This window comes from Columba livia, chromosome 9 (assembly GCF_036013475.1).
Source record: "Columba livia isolate bColLiv1 breed racing homer chromosome 9, bColLiv1.pat.W.v2, whole genome shotgun sequence".
Taxonomy (NCBI): Eukaryota; Metazoa; Chordata; class Aves; order Columbiformes; family Columbidae; genus Columba; species Columba livia.
In genome coordinates, this window is record NC_088610.1 from 718,698 (window position 1) to 737,063 (window position 18,366).

At 51.3% G+C, this 18,366-nt stretch overlaps 1 protein-coding gene and 2 long non-coding RNA genes across 4 annotated transcripts; 2 read left to right on the top strand and 1 right to left on the bottom strand.

Annotated features, from left to right (window-relative positions):
* The first annotated feature begins 870 nt into the window (after positions 1-870).
* LOC110362373 (uncharacterized) lies at positions 871-7,512 on the top strand. The gene is made up of 2 exons (XR_002419702.2): positions 871-1,455; positions 6,303-7,512. It is a non-coding gene; the product is annotated as an uncharacterized LOC110362373 (long non-coding RNA).
* On the bottom strand, positions 7,458-13,370 carry LOC135580219 (uncharacterized). 2 transcript variants are annotated; one of them, XR_010474552.1, is made up of 2 exons: positions 13,230-13,370; positions 7,458-8,808 (listed from the first exon to the last, which is right to left on the bottom strand). It is a non-coding gene; the product is annotated as an uncharacterized LOC135580219 (long non-coding RNA). The 2 variants fall into 2 exon arrangements; XR_010474553.1 differs by lacking the exon at positions 13,230-13,370 and adding an exon at positions 12,298-12,436.
* Positions 13,371-13,403: 33 nt separating this feature from the next.
* P2RY1 (purinergic receptor P2Y1) lies at positions 13,404-16,250 on the top strand. Its single transcript, XM_005507170.3, has one exon. It carries the CDS (start codon positions 13,404-13,406, stop codon positions 14,493-14,495), a length of 1,092 nt encoding a protein of 363 aa, XP_005507227.2. The 3' UTR covers positions 14,496-16,250.
* The last annotated feature ends 2,116 nt before the right edge of the window (positions 16,251-18,366 follow it).

An 18,366-nucleotide genomic window follows, 5' to 3' on the forward strand; every position in this document is an offset into this window, starting at 1 on the left:
AGGATTGGCAGTCGGTGAGCGGTGTGAGCTGTGACCTGGGGCTGCCCCGCGTGTCCCCGATGGCACAGGGCTCAGCAGGGAGCTGCTGCCTGTGCGAGCACTGTACAAAGCAGGTTTTATGGTTTCTATGCGTTTCCTGGGAGATGAGAAGGAAGTCTCCGTATTTGGCCTTTTTCCTTTCTCTCCCCTTATCAATGTTTACCAGACACACTATTTTCTCATGAAAGAGAAACTCCTGTTTTCAAAATTGGGTCATTTGGTATTTGTGTCACTGACACATGAACCCCTTCGGCTGGGGCTGCAGACGGTGTTTCTGCACCACAGCAGGGAGTGAAGGGAGCAGGGATGGGGGCTGGTACCTCTGCTCTGGCATCCCCAGGGTTGGTACCTCCGTTCCTGCATCCCCAGGGTTGGTACCTCTGCCCCTGCATCCCCAGGCTGTGGGACAGTGGTGTGAGGGGTGACACAAGCTGTCCACAGCCCTGCCGAGCCTTACCTTCATGCAGGGAGGGGAAAATGTTGGGGCCTTAAAATAACTGACCCAGATAACTCAGACGGGAAGCAGCTCCCCCAGCAACAATGCGGCTTCTTGCCTTTGCAGCATCCACGAAAGGATGGGTTTGTCCCCCCTCGTCCTCCCGCTGTCTCCCGGGGTGCAGTGGCTACAGCAGGGCAGTATTTTGGGGAGCACACTGAGAGTTATCAGGCTGCACCCTGTAAGCAATGACTGACTTCTGCCCAGTGAGCCGGGGGAGTGAGCTGCTCGGGGCTGATGGGGCTGTATGAGGGACACTCAGCAGTTGAACGTTCTCCTGCAAAGTGCTTGGGAAGTTCCTCATGTGGCCTTCGGCTGCAGATGTGTCTGCAGGGGAGTCCCGTCACCCCGGGCGTTTGTGTGTGACCGCCCCTTGCCGTACCCCAGTGAGACCATGGCAACCACTGGGCAAAGGGGGTCGGGACTGAGGGTGCTGCAGGACCCACAAACCACCCCGGCTCTGCAGCGGCTGCTGGACACCTGCTCACTTAATGACAAAATTGTGACTTCAGAGATTAAATCTCATTACTTGGCCAGTGAGCTTGGCAGGATGATCCCTCTTCTCTCATTACGTCTTAGAAGTACTGAACCTTCGCCCTGGCTGCTGTTTGCTCTGCTGCAGCCGGGACCGGGGGGGTTTGGCAGGGTTCCTGAGGTGCTGCCTGTGCCAAACGGATGTAGTCTCATTAGCACCAGCACCAGGGAGGTTTTTATTGCCATTAAGACAGCGTTGAAGGTGCCTTCCTGCTGGGCAAGGCACGAACACAGCAGGAGATGAAAGTCCAGCTCTCCTTTCCTCGAGAGCTCCTCATCACTTAGCATCTATTTAACTTGTCTGCCAAAACCAGATGGAGCCACAAACCATCTTGTCTGCGGCTCTGCTCTCCCCTTGGCCAGCGCTGGCACCCATGGGCGCCCCGGTGAGCAGGGACACGGGGCGGCTGTGGTACTGGGGATGGGGCTGGGGGACCTGCCAGCATCCCTGGGATGCTCAGCACACCCCGTCCCTGCAAAAGGGCTGGGGGGCACAGGGGGGGGCTTTGCTCTGAACTGGGTGCACAGATGCTGCATCACACAGCGTGGGTGGGCCAGGGACAGAGACAGGCTGGGAATGGAGCTCTGCTCTGGGGTCATGCCCAGAGGGGTGCAGGGGGATCCTGCCACCAGCAAACACAAGCCCCATGGGTCTCCAGGTGCAGTTTTTAATATGCTGGAGAAAGAAGGCACAGGCTTTGCATTCCTTCTACACCCAAACAGATCCCACTGGCCAGAGCTGCGCCCTGCGCTGGGACGGGTCAGGGCGGTGACGCTGAACCCCAGGGAGATGCGGGCAGGGTGCGGGCAGGGTGCAGGCAGGGACAGGGGCTCGGCCATCCCCACAGGCAGGCTGCCGCGGCTCACAGCAGTGAATTTACAGCTTCAGGGTTCTTTAGGAAGCTGTTCCCCGGGTTGCTGCTGCAGAGGCAGTGTTGGTCCCTGTTCCTCCTGCCCGTGCCCAGTTTTTTTGCCGAGTTAGAGCTTAATTCCTGTACAACCCGTCCCATCAGTTTTCCAGCCAGCAGAGGGGGAGAAGAATCTCCGTCCGTATTTGGCAGCGGGGCTGTCAGGCAGGAGGCAGCAGCGCCGGGGAAAGGCCAGGTGCAGGGTCGCGGCTGCGCAGGGCCGTGCCTGGACGTGGCTCGGGCAGGGCGGCAGCTTTTGTGGGACAAGTCACTACTTGGCTCCGAGTCTTTGCACCAGGACTACAGAAATCTACTTACAAACATGGCTGGTTTAGTCCCTCCGCCTCCTGCTGTAGCTTTTTCTTCTGCAGTGACTCAGGCTGAAGGAATGTTTTCCCTCTTGCTCCCCTTGTCTCTCCTCGTGTAGAGATAAGGGGAAAACCGGGCAGTAGCAACACCCAGCTGGCTCAGAGGAAGGGAATGATCACAGGACATCTCTCACTGGGGTTTGCTCTTCCAGACACTGGGAATTCAGCAAATCGTGCTCTCTGTGCTTGTACAGTAGCAATAGGATCACACATAAAAGGGCACTCTGTGTTTACTGCCCACAGTCACATCTCCCTTGCTTCCTGCAAATCCGTGCAGAGCCGTGGGGACAGACCTCCTTCCCTTTCCTGAACGTTTACAACTGTGTCAAATCGGGATTTTTACCATTTACTGCTATGTGTGGTTACGGCTTTTCTTAAAGGTCAGGGGCACAGAAAGGAGAAAAATAAAGGTAGATTGCAGTAAAATAACTATCAACATGGAAAAAATCCCAGAGACACTGTAAGAACAACTGAAAACCATTTAACAAGGTAGGTCTTAAAAAAGAGTTATGTTTAATTATTTGAAGAATGAGCTGAACGGCTCCAGGAGGCTGCAGAGGTGGCTCCAGACACTCGGGTCGGGGCTCCGCAGCAGCGTGATTTATCTTTTTGCTGTTACACGCTCAGCGGCAAATCCTGTGTTGGTGCAACCCCAGGAACGGGTTCAGGCGGTTCGGCTGAACGGCACACCGGCTATCTCAGTGCTTTACAAAAAGGATCTTGAAGGAACTCTTAAAGGAACCTTTAAGAACCAGTTTTTGACAGGTGCCAGTTGATTCCATGGGATCCGCTGCATGGGATCCACCACAGCTGCAACACCAGCACTCCCCAGCAACCTCTGCATGGTGGTGCTGGTCCTGCGCACGGAGGACACATTTCTCTTCAGAAACCCCGGATTAAATAGCAATATGTTTTTGTATCGATCCGTATCTGAGAGATCTCTGCAGTTCTGGGAGTACAGCTTTTCTACCTTCCTCATTTTTGCTCTTGATTTTACTTATATTAGAGTGACAAATAGAAACTCACAGGGGACTTTTTGCTTTTCTACACACAAGTTCATTATGGTTTTAAGTCAGTGCTGATCTTGCCCCTCCATTAAACACAAGGCATTAAAATCAATCATTAATAGCTTTAAAAGGTTTGTACAGCAACAAACATAGTTATGTTTGGACATTAACGGAGGTATTTTTTCCTTAACAGTGGGTTATTTTAGATAAATAACTAGAGATTATGAAAAAGATGATATATGTCAGTGACTACTTTTCTTCCCAGTACATTTTTAGATTAGACTCCTGAAGTAAGCTCCTGAGGCTCCAGTTTTCAAAGCCAAAAGTTAATCCCCTAAAAGCTCAATAACCAGTAATTAAGGGGAGGGATAGCACTGGTGCGGGGCAAGCAGGGAGGGAAAGATGTGCCCACAGCAGAAAAGTGACCGGTTTGGCATGAAACAGGAGATAAAATCAGATATATAAGGTATGGAAGCTCAGATAAATCAGATGTATGAGAGACCCGATCCTGGTGTGTTCCACTGAACATCAGGGGTTCTGTCCCATCACGCTGCAGGGACCGATGCAGCTGCTAACAGCTGCTCTGGAACCAGGACTCGGTTTCCTGAGGGCAAGTGGAAACTTGTCGGTTTCGGCCAGGACTTCCCATCACCCTGCGCCGTGGCCGGCTCCCCCAGAGCATCTGGCCCCTGGCCATGTACACGGCTCGCCTGAGCTGTGGGCTCCCTCGGCTTTACAGCATCACAGGACAGATTTATAGTGATGCTTTTATGTTTTTTCTTCAGTCATCATGCCTACCCTACCAGATTTGTTTTATAACACTCGGATACAAACCAGGGGAGTCTGTTTGTATTTGGAATTTCAATAAGGGATGTGGGGAGAGGAAGGTCCCTGCAGCAGTGCCGCTTCCGAGCAGCACTCAGCGCTTCAGCTGCTGCAGCTTAAACTGAAGCTGTTGCTTCAGCAACTGCACATTAAATTAGAAATGGCCTCAGTAATGATCACCAGGGTATTTGTTTCCAGTAAGAGCTGAGCTGGTATTTCTTTGTACTACATGATTAGGTTTTGATTAAGCTTTTTTATTTCAGGTACTGATGTATCTCTTTGTTTATTCCTCAGCATCACTTCCTTCCTAATTCTCAATGGGAGCTGTCCAATTCTACCTTAATTGTCAGATGCATGTTGGAGTTGCAGGGAGTTACAGAGGAGCCGCGGGTGCCGCAGTGCCTGGAGACGCTCAAGGCGCTGGGTGTGAGCCCAGGGCCGGGCAGGGAGCAGCTGGGAGCACCGCGGGCAGCAGGGACCGCGACCCACGCAGCAGCGCGGGAGCAACGGGGCAGAGCTGGGACAGGGAGAGCTGCGGGACACTGAGAACGGGAACACGGGCTGGAGGAACAATGAACCTCTGGCTGCAGAGGTTGCTCAGGGAGCTCCAGCCCAAATCAGCTGCAAACCCCTCAGAAGAGAGTCCAAAAAAAGAGGCTTCTGATACTTATTTGGAACCCCTATCACCTCCTTGTAATAACCATGTTATCAGATATTCCCAAAATAAAACAGAATAGAGTGCTGGCATCAGGACCACTGAAAATCCAGGATTCATTGTGTGGCGGCACTAAACTGAACAATTTAGTTTCTGTTTCAGTTACTGGTATTTTTGAGGCCCTTCATTCCCCAAATTCAGCCCTTCAGGAGAGCGGTTTGCAAAACGGCGAAGTGACGGGAGGCAGGGACAGGCAGGGCAGGGGGCAGCACCGCTCCCCAAGGCCACTGGGGTTTTGTTACCAACAGCCAGACGTGGACAAGGGCTGCACCTTGCTTGTTCTGGTAAAACCAGGGCCAAGGTAGATCCTTACGGGCCATTAGAAAAACCGTTCACTGGTCGTTACTGGTACCTTTGGACCCTTGAATTCCAGAACTGATAAAACTTAGCCAGACTGTAACACGGACCACTCACTGGTAAACCGAGCCTGTGCCATCAGCAGGACCCGGTGAATAACACTGAGTTACAGCAATGGCCTTTGAAATGCAGTCCTAGGGTTAGATATGCAGTATTTCCATGTTTGCGTGCAGAAGCATGTAGCTGCTGCTGTACAGCAAAGCAAAAGGGCACACAGATATTGGTTTTTATCCATGTGGGAAAAAACATCTGTCAGAATTCACAAGTTCTGTACCTTCCAGTGAACCCAGGGGCATCGGTTCCATGCAGAGCCAGGCAGGAGCTGCGGCTCCCGGAGCAGCAGCCTGGGCTGGAGTTCAGCTCCTGTAGAACTGATCGGGAAAGGAAACGTGGGTGCAGAATAAAGCAAAGCAAAGGAGAAAAGCTCAGAAGTGCACCAGTAAGTGGTTTTTACCAACAGCCACCAGAGGTTACCTCCACAAATTTTAAATTGTGCTTGTTGCTGCCTTCCATTGAGAGAAAGGCAATATGCCAGACTCTCACCTCTTGTTACATTACTGTTCTCTGATTTCTTCGTCTTGGCTTTTAAAAAACCATTCCAGATCAGTTTTAACATCTTCTTTCTGGTGTTCAATACACAGCACCTGAAAAATACTGTCTAATTGTAGCTGTCCTATATCTTTAGTGTTGACAAAATTTGTTTTAACCAAATAGCTGACCTGATCAAATACTATAATAAAATGTCAAGAAAAAATGTTGCCTACATTTATATATGTTTATAAAGAAGTATCAAAATGTAGATTTGACGGTTCAATCTTGCCACATTTTCCAATCTTACCGTATTTTCTAATGCTTGCTGAACGCAAGCAGATGATGTTTATTGATACAGTTTGCTGGTGATGCAATTGCAGGTATTTACTAAATACTATGTGAGTTTCTGTGTTCCAGAACTGGACACTGCCCGGGCTGTGTCTGCTGGGCTGGGGCTGCGCTCTTGGCACCTGCTGAGCTTGGGCTTTCCAGTAATTTCCCCCACTTTGCACGTACCTGCAGGAGGGAAGACAGAGCCGAAAGGCGCCCGGAGGCAAGGAGCGAGGGCACCCGCAGGACTTGTGAGAAGCTGGTCTCAGGGAACATGGCTCTCACACCCATTTCCATCACCTCGGACAAGATCATCACTGGGATCGCTAACACGGAGTGCAGAGGTAACAAGGCTCTTGAAAGCACCCCAAACCTGTGTACGAGCGGGGCTGTGCAGCTCCCCAAGCACAGGGTCCCTCTGCTCCATCCACTGCCGTATCCTTGCCGACCCCGCTGGGCTGGGAACACCCAGCTGCCTTCCTGCTCCTGCCTTTGCTCCACGTAACAGAGAAAAAGACAGAGAGGCCTGAAAAAGACCACAGCCAAACCATCACCCACATGCACACAACTGGACATCTACGTGCAAGCTTCAGTGAAAAATCAGAGTTGGGTGTTGAAACGGGATTAGGGTGAGACATGGTGCTGCTGTCATGTGCTCGACCATGCAGGGAAATCCAGCTGTGCTGCACCAGCAACAGGGGACTGGGGTGCAGGAGGAGGCCAGCAGGGCTGGAAAGAGGCACCAGGCACCTGCGAGGCCCCCAGCCCCCCAGGCTTCCCTGCCAGCAGGGCGGCCACATGGAGACACGACCCTGCAAACAGGAACGTCTGCCCCTGCCCACCGAGACGCGCTGTGGGATGCTGTGGGTACAGCACCCTCGAGGGAGCTCGGTCTGCATCTCCCTCCATGCAGCACGTACCACACACTTAATTGAAATACTCCATTTTTTCTCCCTTGGTACACGACCTTCAGTGTTTCCTGCCTGTTTGTCTTCTTGGCCATTTGAGGAAACTGTGTAATATGAGTATTAGTGCACTATTAAACCTTCTCAGTAGAATTGTCTTTCCTGGCTGGTAGCTGAACAAAAGATATTTTCTACCGAGAATAGTAATTTCAATTTAAAATGGCAACATAGGAAGTAGGCAAGATGCTCCCTGCTGTAATTAGAACAAGTTTTCCAGTATTCTGGGTTATCTTTAGACTCTGGAAGTATAGTTGCTCTACTAGGATTAATAAGTCACCTCCATTAGCTCTCTCGCTGTGCTGGAATCACAGGGGCATCATAGCAGCAGCGCTGATCAGAAACCATTTGCATATTCTGAAATACAGAAGGCATTCTGAAACAGTTGTGTTATTTTTGTTGGTTTATAATATTAATAAAGGCAAAGGAGGAGAAGGAAAGACAGTATTCATCTCTGTGGGAGCACATGAGAGTCATATCGGACATATACCAGGGCCTTATGGACCAAGTGCTCTGAGTTCTTGTGCTATCTATTCACCACATTACCCACTCTTGATTCTAAAATTATAATCTTTTGCATGCACAATGCTGTGTCATCCTGTCTCCCAAAGTTCACACCCTGTTGGGACTCTGTCGCTCCTTGGGGCTCATGTTCTGCTGCGTGCAGATCTATTTAATTAGCCCACGAACAGCTTTTGTTTTCAAGACAGCAAAATGTCAGCTCAGACATTACCAGCGCGCACAGGCGCTCGCGCCTGTTGGGAGAGCGGCTCCGGGTGCCCAAGCAGCAGCAGCGGGTGTCTCCAGCATGTCACGCAGCAGGACTTTGCTGCCTCCTAAACAGCAGGTTGATGATCTCCAAGACCCGCAGTACGGCCAGGAGCGGCTCTGCAGGACAGCAGCGGCGGGCGGGCGGTGGTGGAGCGGGGCGGTGCGGCAGCAGCACCGCAGAGCGCCGGGCAGGGTTCTGCTGGCAGCAATCCTGAGCAGCCTGGCAGCTCGGCCCAGACTTGCTCTCACACAGCACTGCATGTCGGAGCTGCCACAGACACGTCTCATCGTTCTTATCAGCTCTCGGACGGCCCTTTCCCAGGTTTGTGTCCCGCAGCGGGGCGCGTGTCCCGCGCTGTGCGGGCTGGCTGCGGCGCTGTGCCACACGGCAGGGTCCCTGCTGCTGTCCCCTCGCCCTTCCGATGCAGGACCACAGACCAGAAACTCACCCCGTCAGCCCATCCTAAGGGGGAAAAGGCAATACCAGGCATCTCTTGTGGGAGATTTTATGTCTTGCTGGTTTTCTTTATCACTACAGACATTTTTTGCCTTGCGCATCCTTTCCTTGCCAGTGTTCAGCCTTCGCCTCAGTTGCTAAGGGCCACAACTTCTTGCAGGACAGTGACAGAAATTGCTTATTGCACAAAAGCAACTTTCTACATACCTGGCTGCTCACCCCCAAATTTCCCACATAGCTGAATTCACATGTCAAGCATGTGAAGCTAAGGCTGGAAGGAAACAAAACCGGGGTAAATAGCCATTGCTAACGGTCTGTCTACTATGTATTTGTAAGTATTTTTAGGTGGACAAGGACAGGCTTTGCTTTTTTTGCACAGATGTTTGCTTGAATCCTTTAAACCAGAATTTCCTCAGTTCTCACCTGCATGCAGGTGCTGTTGAAGTCCAGCTGAGACACCTCTTATGGCTTCGAAGGTGCAGTCTTTTAAATACTGCAGGCAGAAGTACTGTAAAACAAATCCATATTTCAGGCTTACCATGGCAAGGCTGCACACCATATAAGGGGTGTTGGGAAGAGATACCATCTTCCGTGGCAAATGAAAAAGGAAGTTGCGAAACTGCAGAGACTGGAGAAAGAAAACAGAGTGTGATGGAGCATCCTTTGGCCTAAGGAGTTTCCTGATGAAGAGGGGAAGGAAGCTCAGAAGCCAACAGGAAGGTCACAAGCCAATTCAGGTGAAATGTGGAACAGACAGTTTTGCAGGAGACATGATGTCCTGCAGCGGGGAGTCAAGGGAAGCTCCCACACACCTTAGAGCAGCACTCCCGAGCAAGACACAAAGGGCCTTATATACGTGTGTGTGTGTATATATGTATACATATATTTTCCCTCCCTATGAGCCGGCATTGCAATGATTGTTTATGGGGGTCCTGTCTACCAGCCTCTCCGTCTTCCCATTGTTCGTATCAGCACACTTTGAAATACTGAAGCCTGCATCTAAGTCTTCTCGTACCTACAGCCAACAGGTAGGAACAGCTGGATGTCTGTCCAGCCCGTTCCCTTTGCGCACCCACACACTGCGATAGTTCAGCACTAATTGGACTGACTGGGAATTTCCATTTGCTCTCGAGCATGCTTTCTTTTCTCGTTAGGGATATATCATCCATTTGAGTTAAATCAGCTGTTAACAGAACAAAACATTCAGTTTAATGGAAATCAGTGGTATAAAATCCCAGATTTTGCAGAAAGTGCATTAAGAGGCAAAGCTGGAACAGATTCAGTTTCAGCTTTACCAGGCAGAAACCTATTCAGCTACAAGGCATATGCTAGAGCTAGGGAAGAAAAGGTGCTAATGCAACATGCTTTATGGTTGTGGTCCAAAATAAGAAGAGATCAGTGATACAAGCAGAAAGACACTAATGTGCCGGCTGTGTATGAAGGCATGCAACAGTGCGGCTGCTAAAAAATATGCCTCGTTCTTTACCAATATACGTGTTTGGACCTCTAGCAGACAAAGCACTGCAGTCACAGTAATTGGGGTATAAAAAAGGAAAAGGGACACCTGGACAAAACTAGGTGTGTGAGGCAGGAGGAAAAAGGAGGCAAGAATACCAGTGTTTTAGAAAATGGGCATAAAAAAGGAAACACTATTTTCCGCTCTTGTGAGGAAAGGTGCGTGTGGTTCTGGAATGATGCTGCTGTTGGCAGCACTTGGCAGTGGAGGTTCATCCCCAGGAGGAGCCAGGAGATGATGTGCGAGTGCGATGTTCCCATTGGAAACTGCTGGGGCAGGTGGCAGCTCGGTGCTCCTATCAATGGCAGCAACACTGTCACCGCGCTGTCTGCTGTGGGTGCCCACCCTCCCCAAAAGCCACTGAAAAATCAGAGGAGACTCAGAAAAATGTTACAGGGATGAGTCAGGTATCTTGGAAAATCCTGCCCTGGCACAGAAGACTAAATAAATTGAAGCCTCTGAGACCAGGTTATAAATCTGAGCTTGGAAACTTCAGTAAGAGATCAACAGTGCTGCAGCTGCAGGATGGCAAGCAGGGAGTGGTGCAGATACCAATTCTGCCTTGGGATGATGGTACATTTCTACTCAAGCTTGAGTATGCACATTGGTCCCACAAAAACGTGACCCCAGGTGAGGTGTCACCACCCCGTGCAGCCACGGTGTCACACTGGGTCCTGCTGGATCCCTGTCCCTGCCAGCGTCACATCAGCACGGAGCCTGCGCTGCGTGCGAACGCTGCACGGCTGCTGGGCAAACCTGGTGCAGGCAGCTGCCGGCTCCTGCCTGCACTTGCGATGGGGATCTCGTGCTTCTCTGTGTCCCGGACGGCTGAACCGCAGCCCCATTCCAAAGCTGTCCCTGCACTGGACCCTCTGCCTGCCCCACTGCCTGCACATGGAGCCTGAGCAATGTCTCCTGCCCCAGGCTCCTGGAATTACTGCTCCAACCTTTTGTCTCCACCGTTTGGATTTATGGCACTGCTTAGGTAACCGAGGAAAACAGGCGGTAGTTCATGGTGCATATTTACTGATGCTATCTAACGCTGCTTCGGTATGACTCAAGATTTGCCCAAGAGAGGGACGCTGCCAAGAGAAGCTACGTGTTAGCAATGGGACTGAGAAAATCACTCATGAAATAACAATTATAAAGGGAAAGATACACTAAAGTCTTCTCAAATGCTAATAGCATCACGGGTTTTTTTAATTATTTTTTTTACACAATAATCCAAGTCCTGTATTAAAATGAACTCTGCTTTTGGGCCATCCAGCTGATTCTCTGGCAAGCAAGATGGCTTTTTCATAAACCAGTATGGTGGGCTTGATATTATCATACTGTATCCACCACAGGTCTGGCTTGTGGGTTGGATGTTTTCTCTTGTGGGAACGGAGCGGCTAAGGATTCATTTTTTCTAGCACTTCAAAATCCTAGAGGGCACCACTGGACAGTTTTTCAACTGGGCTTGCTATTCAGCACAGATTTTACAGGTGTTCTTTTCTCAAATTTCGCTTTCCTTTCTCTTCACATGCAATTTGAGTTAAAAGAATCTTCAAAGTAGTAAATTTGCAGGTAGTGGACAAGTACACAAAGAAAAACAAGCTAATACACAAGGAGAAAAGGTCTGACGTTGACAAAATTTAAGCTGTGGCTTCAAAGTTGTAGGCTCTGTAACTTGCCCCAAAAGAGATGCCAGGCTGGCAACTCCATCTGCATCCACTTGCATATTCCTACAGGGGTACAATATGCAGCTGATTTCCCAATTAAGCTTTCCCAACAAAGTAGTTTTATAATTTAGACAGACTCAAAAGTTTGAAAAATGAATACATATTCATGAAGCACTAATAATCCTCTGTCTGGAACACAGCTTTTAGCTGAGAGCAGATATGACTAGCTCATGTGTCACTCACTACACATCCTAACTAAAATGTGAACGAGGAAGAAATGGCTGAAACCAGCAGATTGTGTTTTGCTAAGACAATAAATAATAATCGCATTCTGACTCAAGTGCCAAATGTATAGCGCTTAATTAGAGGTCAGTAGAGCATATTTCTGCTCAGCTGTTCCATTTACAGCAATTAACATGTTCGTGGAGCTTAAACTGGGTTGCAGAGCAGATTTCAAAGGGTTGAGTGAAAGCAAAATCAGGAGAGTGTTGTTCAGCCGCTCGCAGCAGCTCAGGAGGAGCACACCTGGCACCCCACGGCCTGCGCCCCGCTGCCCGCGCCCCAGTGCCCGAGTCCTGCTGCCCGCGCCCCGCCGCACACTGGTGCTCAGCCCAGGCACCGTGTCCCCCTCCTCCATCACGCGGGGGAACCCTACCCTCCCGTGTCCCGGCCAGCGCTGGCTCCCGCGTGCCCCGGAGCGGAGCGACACCACCAGACGGGCGCGCCCGCGGGCGCTGGCCTCGCCGCATGTGCCCACCCGTGTGTGCCCGCCCGTGTGCCGCGCTCCCGCCCCGCAGCCCCGGGTTGCCCATGTGCACACCCTCTGAGCTCCCGTTTCGGGTGGACCGGGTGACCTGGGTGGGATGCCGAGCGTGACGTGTGCCGGCGGGGGGTCCCATTGTGCTCCGGACGAGCGGCCCCGGCCCCGCAACTCTCCCCGCAGCCCCCGGCCCGGCCCCGCCGCCATGTGCCGCGGGCGGGAGTGGCGGCACCGCCCGCCTGCGAGGGCGGTGCGGGGGGCGGGCGGCGCGCCCCTGGGCCGAGTCGGCGCCTCGTCCCGCCCGCCTGCCCGCAGTCCGCCCGGGGCCGGCGCTGCCTCCCGCAGCAGAGGGGCTGCGGCCGCTCTCCCCGCGGCGGCCGAGCCGCCATGCAGCGGCGCCCCGAGGCGCCGTAGAGCCACTGCCCCCGGCTGCCCTGCCCGGCGATGGGAGCCGGCTCGGCCGGGGCAGCTGCGGGCGGGACGCCGCTCCCCGCCGGTCGGACGCTGCCGGCGGCGAGGAGAGGCGAGCGCGGGCTGGGGAAGGCTCCGCGGGAGGCAGGTACGGGCGGCCCCGGCGCTCCGCCGAGCCGGGCTGGGGAAGGCGGCGGCCGGAGCGACACGGGGTGCGGGGTCGGGCGGGCTCAGGTGACTACGGGGAGCCGGGCGGACTGAGGGGAGCGGGGCCGGGGAGGCTGAGGTGACCCGGGGGGAAACGGGCGGAGCGTGGGACGGGGCCGGCAGCCGCGGAGGCGGCCGGGGCGGTGGCGCTCGCCCGAGGAGCGCGGGCAGAGCGGCTGCCCCCGGCCGGCCCCGCTCCCGCTGCCCCTCCGCGGCGCTCGCCCTTTCTCTTTCCCCGCTCCCCGCTGTCGCTCTCGCCCCCGCCCCGCCTGCCCTGCCCGGTCCCCGTCGCGCCGGGGCGGGCAGAGGGACCCGCCGGGTGGCCCCGGCTCCCGACGTGCGGGGGAACGGTCCGCGCCCCACGCCAGACCTACCTGGGCGGTGGGAGCCGCTCAGCCGAGCACACTCGCTAGGAAACCCTCTGAAGAAGGGCAGGTTTTACCTTCCAGTTAGGCTTTCTTTGCTTTGCTCTTTTTTTAGATGCGTTACTGTTCGTGTAGAGACTTTGTTGCTTCACCGCAGACCGATGTGACTCTGGTGGAAGGATCATGACTGAAGTTCTCCTCTCTGCTGCTTTGAATGGAACTGAACCCAACCTGTTATCCAGCAGTGGCTGGTCTGCAGGAAACACCACCACCAAGTGTTCCCTGACCAAAACTGGCTTCCAATTCTATTACCTGCCCACCGTCTACATTCTAGTCTTCATCACTGGTTTTCTGGGCAATAGCGTGGCCATCTGGATGTTTGTCTTCCATATGAGGCCTTGGAGCGGCATCTCAGTTTACATGTTCAACTTGGCGCTGGCTGATTTCCTGTATGTCTTGACTCTGCCTGCCCTCATCTTTTATTACTTCAATAAAACAGACTGGATCTTCGGAGATATCATGTGCAAGCTGCAGAGGTTCATTTTCCACGTGAATCTGTACGGCAGTATATTGTTTCTCACTTGCATAAGCGTGCACAGGTACACGGGAGTGGTGCACCCCCTGAAGTCACTGGGGAGGCTGAAGAAGAAGAACGCAGTGTACATCAGCACCCTGGTCTGGGTCATTGTGGTGGCCGTGATCTCTCCAATACTCTTCTACTCGGGAACGGGGATACGGAGAAATAAAACCATAACGTGCTACGATACAACAGCCGATGATTACCTGAGAAGTTACTTCATCTACAGCATGTGCACCACAGTGCTTATGTTCTGCATCCCGTTCATACTGATTCTTGGTTGCTATGGACTAATTGTGAAAGCTTTGATTTACAAAGATTTGGATAATTCTCCTCTCAGGAGAAAGTCCATTTACCTGGTTATTATTGTGTTGACGGTCTTTGCTGTGTCTTACCTTCCCTTCCATGTGATGAAGACCTTAAATCTAAGAGCCAGGGTGGATTTTCAGACTCCGCAAATGTGTGCCTTCAACGACAAGGTTTACGCCACATACCAGGTGACGCGGGGTCTGGCCAGCCTCAACAGCTGCGTCGACCCCATCCTTTACTTCCTGGCAGGTGACACCTTTCGGAGGCGCCTTTCCAGGGCCACCAGGAAATCGTCCAGGAGAAGCGAGCACAACGTGCAGTCCAAAAGCGAGGAAATGACTCTCAATATTTTAGCTGAGTATAAACAGAATGGAGATACGAGTTTGTGAACGAATGCAAAAGATTTGGGAACGGTTTGACAAAATCTTCCGCTTTGAGACGGTAGGATGCTGTAGTGCTACAAGTGTGAGGAAAACCTACCAGTCTCTCAGATTCGTTTTCGGTAAAGCCTCCTTTTCTGATCATAGAAAAGCTTAACAAAGTCAGCGGAAGAATTTCAATGGAAAATAACATGTCAAAATTCAGCTTTCCTTCTCATTACAATATTCTCATTTCTTTATGACTTGAGTCAGATACAGTAAAATGAAGTAAATCCCCAAAAAGAAGAAAGCAATCTAAGTGCTTCTGTTTTAATGGCTTAGTCTCCTATGTTCAAAAATGTTCTCAATCAGCCTCACTTTAAAAATAGGGAATAACAATAAGAAAGAGCAGTATCTTCTCTTCTGAGGCTCAGTGCACATGCCTAACCTTTTGCTCACTTGTAATCGAGTATTTAAATCAAAGTCATGATGCAGTTATCTCACCTTTACAGTTTTATTTCTTCATCTGCTTCTAGTGTTGATGATTATGTGGTAGTTTGGTAGCATTTATGATCCGGTCCTCCCCGAGTGCCGGTGTTTCTCAGAAGGCAGGCTGACTAGTGCGTGCGTGATTGCGCTTTCGGATTGCGGTGGCTGGTTGTGAAAACCCTGGACCCCCTTAGCTGCAGGTTGTTTCTGGGTGAGCTGACGAAGCCTTGGGTCCGCCTGTGCTGCACGTGGCCGGAGCAGCCTAGTCCGTGCGCAGACGCCGGGCGATGTGGGTCTGAGCAGCCGCCGGCCCCATCCCGCCGTGGAGAGCCGGCGAGCTGCCAGCGGGAACCGCGGGACCCAGTGGCACCCGCTGCGGCGCCGGCGCCCGACCACGGCCTCAGGGCCTCGGGAGCTCCTGACGGGTGAGATGAGGGACGCGTGTGCTGGAAACGACTGTACTTCCCAAGGAGCTGAGCTACGGTTGCTCGAGTTACTTGCGTTTTCGTTGGTACAAGGATGCTTCTGTTCCTGGCAATCTGTAGAGATGACATAAGAGTTGTTTGCCAAGAAAATAATTATTAAAATGGATAATATAAATGTATTATATATGTTATATATATATACATAAATGAGGAGAATTAATTTTTTTGTACTGTGACAAATAAATTGCTGTATTAACAAGGTGTTGCAATATACTACAGACTAAATCTGGCTCTTTAGTATGTATCTTCTCCAAATGTGGAACAGGGCATCCAAAATCAGCCAAACTGCACTATTGTGTAACACAAGAGCTGGTGCTCAGAGCAGATGAGATCTTACATGGGCAGCCTCGCTCAGTTCTCATATTTTTAAGACCTGTATTTGAAAATATTGTGTGCTAACAATGGTATGAAAGCATGCTCAAAATTGTAAGTTCAGTGTATAAAATTAAGTTCTGTGTAATCCTAAGGGTGATTTTGGCAGATCTTTGTTCCTCCTGTCTTCATAGTAAGAGTAAAATGTTTCTACTTTACTTACTAATTTCCAGTGATTGGTAACAAACCAGAACAGCTCTAGTTATTTTTGACAACATTGTAAAGCAGCTTCTCTTGACACGTACAGCTTCTTAATCTGCAAAATCCCTATTTATTGAACTTATTTATTAGAAATCTTAATGTAAAGTATGTAAAGTGTGGTTCTCCGTGTTCATATTCAGAATTGGGCATTAATGGAAAACTGAGCAGCATGTTTCAATCACTGTAGTACTGTGTCTTCTAACAGAACATCTTTATAATAAACTCAATTCCACCCTGACTATTCACTGTTGATACGTAACCTAGTGATAAATTCAGCTTCTGATTTATAGCCTCGAGATAAATTAAACTGCTGCTTAGGAAGCAAAGCTTCTCAAAGCAATGGTAAGATCTCATTTAGCCCCATAAGATGAAAAATGTGGAGGTAGTGCAGAAATCCCAGCCAAGGGTCAATTGCTAATTAATCCCTACTGACAAAAGGCTGTGGAACAGCACAGCCTATTTATATCACCAGAGAATGAGCCTGATTCACAATAAATGACTTCTCCTATTATGTGATTATTCGAGACTTCATTCAGCCTAGGCATGTCTTGTTTGGAATGGCAGATGAATTCAATGGAGAGAAAGCATAAAAATAGGATCTTCTCCAAATCTGCGTCTCTAGGTTTAAAATTGTATCCATTTCGCAGCATTTTGTGGTCTATTTCTCTCAGTTAGGAAAGAAAATGTTCTACTAGTCCATGTCTGGAAAAAGATCCTAAACAGCCGCAGTTTAATGTAAACCCGCACACTCAGGCTGGTCCGGACGGAGCTGTTCTGCCTTTTTGCAAAGGTTGGCAAAGTCAAATGCAACGCGGTTCTGCAGGCCTGGCAGCTGGGTGTGCTGTGGGAGAGACCCGCGGCGCGGACAGACAGACGGAATGCTGGAGAGACGGACAGACACAATGCCAGGGAGATGGGCAGACGCGCTGCCAGGGAGATGGACTGACACAATGCCGGGGAGATGGACAGACACAATGCTAGGGAGATGGACAGACACATTGCCACAGAGACGGACAGACAGAATGCTGGAGAGACGGACAGACACACTGCCGGGGAGATGGACAGACACGCTGCCGGGGAGATGGACAGACACGCTGCCGGGGAGATCCACCTGCGGAGCTCAGGGCAGCCCGGACTCTCATGTTTCCTTCTGCATCTGAACACCTGCGAGGTTTTTGTGCTTTCCTCGGGAAGCACTGGAAGCTCCTTCTTCCTCCTGCCTCGCCGCAGAGGACTCTGCAGCTGGCCAGATGATTCACCAGCTCCTTCCCGAGCTCTTTTCTGGTTATTTAATGACGATGGCTCCTGGTGCTCAGCCGTGGCAGCAGCTGCACTCGGCATCCTCAGCTCCGGCCGTGATCGGGAGCCTCCCGCCGCACACTGAGAAGGCTCATTAAACACATTTGACACAGAGTCTGTTTTCCATCTCTCAGATCCCACGACGTGCAGAGCGAACACCTCTGGCCACATCCACTCCAGTGCAGGTCCCTGCTGCACACCCCGAGCCAGCACAGCTCTCGGAATGCTGTGGGAACGAGAAGCCTCACAAGCCCATGTCAAGGTCCTGCTCTTTTTCTAGGCCTTCCGATGTTTGGCATGGAGCAGTCAGAACCACTGCAAAAATCACACCAAATCCACCTCTCCTGCAACATGGATACTTCTCACCTGCAGTGACAGAATCACCCCTGTTGGGCTGTTCGGTCAGAGGGAGCCGGGCAGACGGGGGACTGGGCGCCGCGGGCAGACACGGCGCAGAGCTGCTCCAGCGCTGTGATGGCTGGAGCCGCTGGCTGCTGGGGAACTCAGCGAGTCCCATAAATATTTGCCTTTTGGCACTTCATTACAATGTTTTTGTGGAAGACAATCAGTCCAGCCAGCATAGAGGCCCAAGGTGGTCCCTGTGTTGGTACAGAAACCTTGGCGATGGCAATGGGTGAAGCTCCTTTCCCCCAGCTGCGTGACTGGAGTGTCTTTCCGACCTGTCCGGTGTGCAAACGCAAGCTCAGCCACAGCCTTTGGGCTGTTAATTAATGAGAAATGATGATGATGGGTTGTGTTTACTAGGAGTGAGATTCAGCTCCTTGTCTCGCTACAGACAGACCACCCGACAGTCCCACCTTCCCTCGGGCTGCATTAGCCTTTACCAGCGAATGAGACCAGACACTTGGTGATTTCCTGATCATGCCTTTAACCTATTTTTCCTCCAGGCATGTTTGGGAAGGTTATAATAACTACAAATCATTCACTGAAGACGCTGAAAGGTTTCGTATAAATAGTTATTTAGAGCTTAAGTTCTGCCAAAGCATTCTATAATGCTAAACCAAATTATTATTCATTAGCTGTATTTTGCTTTC

What these genes read in the sequence shown, in the direction of transcription:
- P2RY1 (XM_005507170.3), top strand. Translation starts at nt 13,404, where the DNA reads ATGACTGAAGTTCTCCTCTCTGCTGCTTTGAATGGAACTGAACCCAAC.